This window comes from Corvus kubaryi, unplaced genomic scaffold (genome assembly GCF_017639235.1).
Source record: "Corvus kubaryi isolate FWS band 111438036 unplaced genomic scaffold, C.kubaryi_AGA036_p1.0 37357, whole genome shotgun sequence".
Taxonomy (NCBI): Eukaryota; Metazoa; Chordata; class Aves; order Passeriformes; family Corvidae; genus Corvus; species Corvus kubaryi.
The window spans coordinates 879,482-889,519 of record NW_024581117.1 but is presented as its reverse complement, the minus strand read 5'-3'; the positions used below and the strand labels follow the sequence as shown (position 1 = coordinate 889,519).

Sequence of the window (10,038 nt, the reverse complement as noted above, 5' to 3'; positions counted from 1 at the left end):
AAAAAAAAAAAAACAGACTAAACTAAAACCCCAACATACATATACATATTTACAGTAAGGGTGCATGCTTAAAATGCTTTTTTTTAATCCAGCTGTGGATTCCCCAGCACAGGAAACCACAAACCTGTTGGGAGGGAGGAGGCCACAAAAATGACTGGACGACTGGAGCACCTCTCCTGTGAGGACATGTTGAGAGCGCTGGGGCTGTTCAGACAGGAGAAAAGAAGGCTCTGGGGTGAGCCCTTCAGTGTATAAAGGCGGCTTGTAGGAAAGGAGGAAGCATTTTTCCAGGGCATGCAGTGACAGGACAAAGGGTAAGAGTTTTAAAATGAAAGGGTTTAAGTTTAGATTGGACATAGGGAAGAAAATAAAGATGATGTGGCACTGTTGCAGGCTGCCCAGAAAAGCTGTGGATGTCCCATTCCTGGAAGTCCTGGAAATGTTCAAGGTCAGGTAGGACAGGGTGGCTCTGAGCAACCTGCTCCAGTGAAAATGTCCCTGTCCCATGATCTTTAAAGGTCCCTTCCAACCATTCTGTGATTCTGAGATTCTACTTCAGAAATCTGAGCCATTGCTGGGATACTATTAGCAGTAATATATTTGACAACTGCTACTTTTAACACTAACATACTGTATTTAATTCCATATATCAAGTTTAAGACATTCTAAGCTGGGATCATGTAAAACCTACCCAACTGCACTCTGGCCTGCAGCAAAAAGAGTATCCAGCATAAAAGCCCAGGCTTGAATTACAACAAATTCAAAGAAAAACAGCCACCTAAGCCTTGTCAGAAAAAGCATTTTAATTCTGCGGTACTGTTCAGATCACAAATTATTCTTGGGGTTTTTTTTGTACTTTCTTTCTCCACTTCTCTACCCCAGTGGATACCATGTCAGACACCAAAGGAATTTCTAAGCAAAGCAGGGTTTTCACCACGCTTGATGACACAGACACAACAGAAGAGGAATTCAGGTACTGTCATCCAGCACCAGGATTACCCACTTCTGTTCTGAAGCAGAGAAGGCACAACAGTGAACTTGAAAGAACATGCACTTACTCACAAAACCTAGAAAGCTTAATATTTATATTTATTATGCATTAGGAAGCTTATTAACTTAAAAACCAAACCGCATAGTACAAAAGGTTTCTTATCTGTGTTCAATGTGGAACAAGTTTCAAAATATGTATTTTTAAAATTTGTTCAGTCAATACATCATCTTTTTTAAAAACTGTATAACTGTCCGTACCCTCATTACATTTATAAATACATGATTTACACAGAACCCCATCTGGAAAAATTAAAACTCCTTACAAATATCTACATTGCATACATATAAAACATTCATAGGAGTACTTCATTAAAGTTGGGTTTAATAGTCCATTTACACTGCAGCAAAATACATATAAATCTGTGTATTCTTCATAAAATGTCTCTAAAAATTAGCACATTTGTAACCATTTGTAACACCTTTGAAGAATCTTTTAGAAAAAAAATCTGATATAAATATATCCATGATATTCAGCGGGTAAGACAGTGATATGAAGGCTAAATATGATTAATAACTGAACACTAAGAAGCAGTTAAGGCAGGGGTGAAAGGAATTAATAGGAAAAATTATTTTATATGGCAGATAAAGTGACAAAATGCAGTACATACATATATTTCTTGATGTAAACTACTCTGGCACCCACTCAAGTGCCTGTATTTCTGACCCTGCTCATTTTAAAATTAAAATTTTATTTTTTTATATGGGAAACATTAATGGGACCTGGCTCTCAGGTGTCATCTGGATTTGCTTTTAACTGCACAAAACCAATTACTCCAGAATGTGGGTTTACAGTTTCTGTATGACCTTCAGTATGGATAATTACTGTCATGTGTGATCACACACATTCAGAATTCTGCCATCTCAGTTTCATCACTGCTTTCTGGTAACTAGTGGACTCCTTGTTAGTAAATAATATTTGAGGATTTCACTGATACCCAGTATTTCAGGTACCAAAACTATATAGAGATCAGTGCCTCCAGTACCATGAAGACTACATGTGGCATAGATGCAGAGAGAAGGCATAACAAATGCAAAACAACCTGTAATAGTGATGGCAGACATTGTTCTGGCTCAAACCTGTTTATTTCACATTATCTTGCAATTTTGGGAACTGAACACTCAAACTTTTAAAAAAATTCTATCTGTACATTCAGGTTTCTACCCAATATCGGAATTTGACACAGCATTTGCAGTCCAATATTGGGTAGAATCACACCAGCTTGTGACTTGCTGTTCTAAAAAACCACTCCTGCAAGCATGACATCAACCTCAAGTATCGTACAGCAAGTGACCTCCTGTCACAGCTGCCTTCCTCTCGAAGGCAAGATACTCTGTACCTCCCACCAAGCTCCCAGAGCCACAATTCAGGGCATGAATTTGCTCCACAGACCCCTCAAAATTTAGCCTTCATACACTGCTATCCTGCAGCAATGGTTCAATGTCCTCTTCATTACTTTGGTCTAGGTTGTTACTCCGACTACTGCTGATGCTGTTGCTGTGTTTTTTGGTACTGCTGGCTTTGCTGTTCTCAGGAATAAATAAGGCGACAAGAAAAGCCAGAAGAACAATGCACGCTCCAACCAGGAAGGGTGGACCAGGAATGATCGCTCTCTACAGGAATACAAGCATAATAAAGAATTCATGAAGTTTCAGACATTGACTTCTGCATTATGAACTACATCACTAAGGCAGGAGATCATGAGAGACATATTTATGGCGACTATAAAATTTTTGCAAACAGGTTCCTATCTGCATCTACAATCCCCACAAATTCTCCACCTGATCTCAACACTGATCTAAAAATCAGAAACACATAAAATTGTCAATTGACAATATGACTGCCTAGCAAATGAAACAGATATTGACTGATGCTTTTTTGTATTTTTTTTCTTTAGACAATGTGCCTATTAAATCAACAAGACTCTTCTGAAGATTAACAGAATAAGGTTTCAACATCGAGAAGTACAAATACTCAATAAATCTTAGCTTCACTTTTCCACGGCTGAGATACTCTAGAAACAAGTTAAACAAGCATCCCGAAAAAACAATAAATGACTACGCAAAGTAATAGCAGGCTATGTAGTACATACCATTCTCACTGCAGCACATTGTTCATGTATGATAATTTAGTATTTGGAGTTATTCTCTCTTGGTTCTAAGCAGTTTATTTTAAAATTTAAAAACAAAACTTACCCATATTTCATAGCCCCAACTAAAAACAAACACCAGAAAGGTTTTAAGATAAATTTTAAATCAGCCAAGTTTGATGACAAACCTCTACAAAAGAAACGTGTCAACAACCCAGCTTTTTTTTCTAATCTTTAACAACTTTTCTTTATCTGTGTAAACTAAAACCAGACGAAAATCAGAAGGTGAGATTTGTCAATCCAGCGTACTTTCATTCTATGAAATGAAATGTAGGAAGCTATTCTCAAATGAAGTGGGAGAGTAGCTGAACGTAAGTATACAGTAACAGTAATATGTTTCCCTTGCCTCAATTCTCCTCTGTTATAGAGGCACAAATTTTCAGCTGATGGTAACACATCAAAAATGTATCTTAATGATATTGAATCTTCAAGAGGTACTACACATACAAATACTTAAAGAAGTAATGAACTTGCACAAATTAATATGCCCTCATTTGTAGTACAACAGCTAATTGATCTGAGCAGCTTTTGAGTATTACAAGATTGTGGTTTCACTGAAGGGAGTAAAAATCTTTCAAAAGCTGTCCTTGCTCATTGCATTGCCAAGTGTTATTATTACTCTACAACACAGCCTACAACTCCACTATTCGGTGTGATTGCTTCCTGTGGATAATTATAATGATGCAACCTCACTCAAACTTTAACTCCAGTAAATTTACATCAAACAAAATTACCTGGTACCATTACAATACTGAAACCAATGGTGCCACTACTGTAGATCTAAATATTTACTATCACATTTAAATTAAGAGCTATCTTAATAACTTAATAAAAGTGAAAAGTGAGAATTAAGTAGTTTAAGAATAAGAAATAAGATATGAATATTTTAAATCAACCAAAAAGAAGATAGATTTCTGACCTAATGAGTTCTACACTGAAAACTGCACACCAGATTTTGAACTTACCTTATCACTGGGATTTTGCTTTGTTTTTTTTTCAGAAGTGTTATCAGGTAGCAATTCATTGAGTTCCACATGGAAGAGAAAGAAAATAAAGCCATACAGTGCTGGCCCCAGGCCATTGCACAGTCCTCTTACTCCAGTTATTATTCCTTGGACAACACCTAATGAGGAAAAAAACCCAAAAAGAGTAGGATTGGTTTTTTAAGCAAGAAAGAAATGCTCAGAGCCAAGAGTTCTGCGTGTACTTTAATAAATTTTTCCAAAATATATCATATCATAATTATTTCTACATTCTAAGATGTAAGAAGTACACTGAAGACAAGTCTGTTGGATTAAAATAATCCTCTGCATCATCATAGTTCTGTCACTATACCTGCAGATTACTGGAAGCATTATGATTTTTATCATTATATAATATTTCATTATTATGATTATGAAATTTATGTGCAGGTTTAATTTTCTATATTAGAGTTCTTCCACCTACACCCAAAGCCTGAAATGAAGATAGCAAAGACAGCAGAGCTTAAATGTGGTACCCATTCCATTTATTTTCACGTGAAATTTAGAGTAATGTACCTAAGCGTTAAGAACTCTGCTTGGGAAAATATGCACGAATTGTGACCAGCATTTATTTAAATACCAATTAACTTACTCAGGGCAGTAGATTAAGTGTATAGCAGCAAATTCACAATACATGACTGGCTGCAGTTTTACACTGGATTCTTTTTAAAGCTTGATTAATCAAAGTGCTATGGGTGTATTTCTGTTTCGACTTCATTAAGTGATTGTGACAACAGTGCAAAAAGTGTTTTGATGATATTAACTTTATGTAACAAGAGTCTAAAAATGCCAATTTGCAATATTAATAATCTGCCTTGTTCTTAAGGCAGTAACTTGTAAACTGGGAGGAAAGAAAACATGCAAAAAAGATAGCTGTCCAAGTTTTTACTTCATGGATTGATGACATGAAAGTTCAAAATCTTCATGCCACTAGGTGGCAAAACCTCAGTCCTGAAACTATTGAAAGCCTTAAGCTATTAACGCCAGTTTCTTCTATGTAAAATCAAAGTTCAGTGGCTTCTGTCAGCTTAACTGGTTATTTCCTGATAGAAAACAAATCTTGAAAAATCTTTAAAATGTCACTAAAAAAAAAAAAGAGGGAGAGGGGAATAGTCAAAAAAAAACTATGTAAAACACTCTATTTTGTATCTTTCAACAGAAATCCACCTCCTGGAACAGCATCTCGTTTGTACTTCTCAGATTAACTGCATTTACCTAACTTCATGTTGTACAATGCTAAAGTATAACTAATACTTAAAATTTATATGTACAGCAGTTTTTAAAGAGAACACTAAATTCACTTCTTATATACCAGTGTTTTAATTTGTGATGACTCCTACTCTCATCTCACTTTAAAGGAGGAGTACTTTCTGACTTGCACATTGCTTTTCACATCAAAACCAGTAAATTTTGTGTTTTCTCAGATTAATTGGTTCCTTTCGCTTCCTTTTCTATTCCTTGAAGATCTAAAGACTGTATCAAATACAAAGGACCAACTTTTCTACGAAAAATAAAGCTTCTTGAATACATTTATTTCAACCTGGTAAAATGTGCAATTAAAAAGGTAGTATTGTTACATTAATCCTCACTGTCTACTTAGAGAATGCTGCATGTAATAAAAGGAAAAGAAAAAGAGATAAAGTTTTTGTTGCTTTTGTATTACTTCTACAGGAAGAAAGACAACAAGTAGCTCGTCAGAAATTACGTATTTTACAATGCAAATATGATGAATTTGTGCACTTCCTTCCTCTCTACATAGATCTGCAGGCTTCCACAGGTACTGCCAAGTGAAAACTCACAAAGATAACTTGAAAAGTACACCTAGATAACTTCTGCTTTCTAGACAAAAAAGCAGTCTGATGAGTAAACAGCAACTGATCCAATACTCACCTTGTTGATCTGCCTCTGCATTTCGTGAAACCAGAGCACTAATTGCTGGGAATGTAATGCTTGACATCGCTGCTACAGCTCCCGCGGCCCACATCATCCTGTGTTAAATACATAATTCGGATTAAAAGTGAGACTGCCCTTATAATTACTCCCCATACTCCCAAAGAGCCACAAGGGCACCCTTATTTAACACTTAATGCCCTTTCAAAATGTTTTTATTAAAATACCTAGAGACTGGAAATTATCTGGTTATCTTCCTGCTCCCCTCCCACATATTATTCTGAACTTGTTGGAACAGAAGCACATTGGATTTGAGTCTATCCTAGCAGAGAAAAAGACAGGAATGGGAGTGAAGTAGGCTTTCAAAACTTTCCAAACGCTGTACAAAAGAACAATTTCCCAGGGTGTCCTAATGAGGCAATTCTCTAGCTTCTGAAACTACTGACTGGGAAGTGTTCTGATAAACAACAAGCACTCATCCTTCTAAGTAGGACTTCCTCCTTGGTAAAGCAGAAGTTGTTCTAGCTTATGGTTCTAGTTGTCTCCACTTACATACAGTTTTTCCAACAGAAGAAACTCTAGACAATTTCTAAGACCAAATATAATTAGAGTAGGAGAATATGTTAGAAAAACAAAAACAAGTATAGGTCCAGTACCTAATGGACAAAATAGCTCTAGTGGAATTACTAGACAGAACATGCTACTTACTAGCTTGTGAGTTCAAGAAAAAGTTTTAACCACATTCATAGACTTAACACTCAGTGGACCAAAATGTTGCCAAGACTCCCTTTGCAAAAGGGCTGTATGTACAGGAAATTCTACCACTCCTACATATGCAAAATACAGACCAAATTTTGGTAGTGTAATGAAAATGGGAATGCTTATTTCACAGAACACTTAAATACCCCGGACAACAAAATTAAATAGTAGCAATTCTTGGAAAAAACCCTTTCAGTTCCTTAACAGATGTGTCCATACCAAAATGTATGCTTACCAAGGCTGAGATCCAAAACCATACCAAGCCAGCTGAAAGATCTGAAAGCCAAGGCCGAGGAGAACTGTGTTTTTGTTCCCTATAGATCTCATCAAGATACTGAGAGACACAGTCTGCAAGAGAAATTGGTTCAACCAGAAGTTGTTTTTAAAAGTCAGACTGCTAAAGTAATTTCTCCCATGCACAGTAATTCAGAAGACCTTTCAAATAATGAGGAAATTAATACCATTTGTCATCTTACTTCCCCTGTATGAAGTCCAAAATACAGGTAAGTAATTTCAACATTTAATGCACAGGGTATTCTTAATTCTTAAAGGGCTACTGCTTTGGGACATCAAGAAGCATACATACTGCCTTCTCTATGTGCATTAGATGACAGTGTCTATTTCCAGTGTAAACAGGCTTTCATTCCACCTCTACAAAACCATTTTATTACAGACTAGAGTGTTCCCCAAAATAAAAGCTGTTACCAAGCTAAGATAGTGCAGGCTGGACATGACTTGAATTTACCAGTATCTAGAAATACTAGAGAAAAAAAGACTACTAGCTCAGGAAAAAGTAAACTCCTTAGGTAATTTGAATTATTATGCAAATTTACATTTAAACTTACAGGTAAATCTTGCTGCTTTGTCATCTTCATCATACACACTGAAATTTGGCCAAGGCTGGTTCCCAGGCACCATTAATTACATTTTCTACTGACTCTTTACACCACTGATACAGCCTTTTCATTTGCACATGGAAGCTAATCCTAACCAAAGATCAGTGTTTCTCTTTGTTAGAACTGTTACTTCTAAGGGGGAAGGAGATCCCAGTTCAGATACAACAGCAAGACACTCAGGGCAAAAAGCAGACACTTCCTAGTAAAGCGAAGTCCACATGGACACTTGACTCAGTTAATGGAGGACAAACTTTTCCTTAAAAGGAGAAACTCACCAATGCTTCAGTGAAAATACAGAGAAAAGGAACCAAGACTGCAAAGCAGAATACACCTCCTCTCTTGTCTTGTCTCTCTTCCTGATTGTATTGGGTCTGGCTGAGATGGAGTTAATTTTCCCGTAGCAGCCCTCACAGGTCTGTGCTTTGCGTCCATAGCTGGAAAGGTGTTGATAACACACCAGTGCTTTGGCTACTGCTGAGCAGCGCTGGCAGAGCACCAGTGCTCTCTCTCAACATTCACCCACATCAGCAGAATGGGAACGGGCAAGATCCTGGGAGGGGGACAACTCAGCCAGCTGACCTAAACTGACCAAAGGGATAACTCTTTCCATATGACATCAGCTTGGGTATAAAAGCTAAGGAAAGGAGGAGAAATGGGGCATTTGTTATTTATGGTCTTTGACTTTCAGAAAAAGTGGTACATGTGCTGAAGCCCTGCTTCCTGGGAAGCAGCTCAACACTGCTAGCTCATGGAAAGCAGAAAACAAACCTTTTTTTACTTCCCCTCTTTGCTTGTGCATACCTAAACTTTTGCTTTTACTTTAATAAACTGCCTTATCTCCACCTAGTTGGTTTGTACCTCAATTTCTCTTCCCTGCCTGGCTGGGAAGGGGAATGCTGGAGTAGCTGAGTGCAGTTGGCATCCACCTAAGGTCAGCCACCCACCCCAGCTTTCTTGCTTTTCATTTTTAGTCTGAATGCTACATAGAAAAAACCACAGTAATTCTACCTTCATGTATTCAGTTCTTTCTGGAGATATCCAACATGCCAACACAAATCAATATTTATGAAGCAAAGATTATGTCAATAAGCAAAGATTATTTCAGTAAGCTGTACTCTTCAAAGAACTCAAAAATCAATAGGTTTTCCTCATTTTAATACTGAAAATTATAAACCAGAAGGAAAGCCATCTTAGAGATTTTTAGCAAAAATACTGGTCTGCATAAAGTATGACTGGCAAATGTGAGTGCACGCAACAGCCTCAGAACAAACCACAGCACGAGGATTAAAATAATGACTTGAATTGCTAATGAAGGCCACAACTGACACCAGTAAAACTGGTAAACATTGATGAATGTGTTCATATCAAAATAGTAAGACCTTCATTCTGCTAAGAATGGCAACAAGGTTAGAACATACTCTCTATGCCATTCCCCTACTCGTTACCGAAACAGGAAGACAAACTGTATCCATAAAGATACCAAAGATCATATCATAAAAACTCTTTGATTTACAAAAGACATAAAGGATCTGTTGAAAAATCAGCACATTATTGCCAATTAAGAAATATGACAAGAAGATACTAAGGCCTCACAGCTCCTCAGCCTCCAAGCTGAGGAGTAACTCTGGAAAGATCAGGTCTTGCTCGTATGCAAGTTTGATAGGAGAAGCCAATTGAATAGGTGCAAGTAGCATGACTTTTATTTAAAATAAGACATTTTCCTTTCAGAATTCCTCTCATTTAGTAACAAATTTCCTGCACCATTTTTATGATTTTAAGTCAGAATTCCAGTGAATTTACTGATCCAAGTTTAGCAAATTTTGTTTTTCTGATGTCCAGATCCAGTATTTCTAAGGAAAGCTGATACAAAGCAAGAAATTTACACAGGCTGTATCACGAATACAACGTTTAGTGAATGCAAGATACACTGGCCTATTAGAGCATATAAAAAGTTTAAGACAAGCTTAAACGAAGCACCATAAAAGAATAAAGCTTACCTGAGCTATTATGGACAGAATGCCCACCACAGCTATAAATGCTGCAATGCTAGCAGATCCAAAGCCTATAATCTGTAGAGAAGCAGAAATTGCGTAAAACAAATGCCGAACACAATCCAGGACAATTACTAGCAGTGAGTATCTTCTCAACGAAAGCACTCATCCCTGCTTGTACTCTAGATCTATACAGGATCCACACAGGAAGTGTCCACTTTGAAGAATAATCCTTAACTTGACTCTTTGCCAAGAAAACTATAAGGAAAAAAAAACCTGCCTT

The 10,038-nt window shown here is 37.0% G+C and overlaps 1 protein-coding gene across 1 annotated transcript in view; it reads right to left on the bottom strand.

The window, feature by feature from the left end:
• Nucleotides 1-1,070: 1,070 nt before the first annotated feature.
• The window catches only part of LOC121667047 (hippocampus abundant transcript-like protein 1), a 30,586-nt gene continuing 21,618 nt past the window's right edge, over nt 1,071-10,038 (bottom strand). The window contains exons 8-12 of the mRNA XM_042033161.1: nt 9,762-9,833; nt 7,104-7,216; nt 6,110-6,207; nt 4,163-4,320; nt 1,071-2,661 (exon numbers count right to left, since the gene is read on the bottom strand). Of these exons, the coding sequence (XP_041889095.1) occupies nt 2,458-2,661; nt 4,163-4,320; nt 6,110-6,207; nt 7,104-7,216; nt 9,762-9,833 (645 nt within the window). The 3' untranslated portion in view covers nt 1,071-2,457. The remainder of the gene's footprint in view (nt 2,662-4,162; nt 4,321-6,109; nt 6,208-7,103; nt 7,217-9,761; nt 9,834-10,038) is intronic.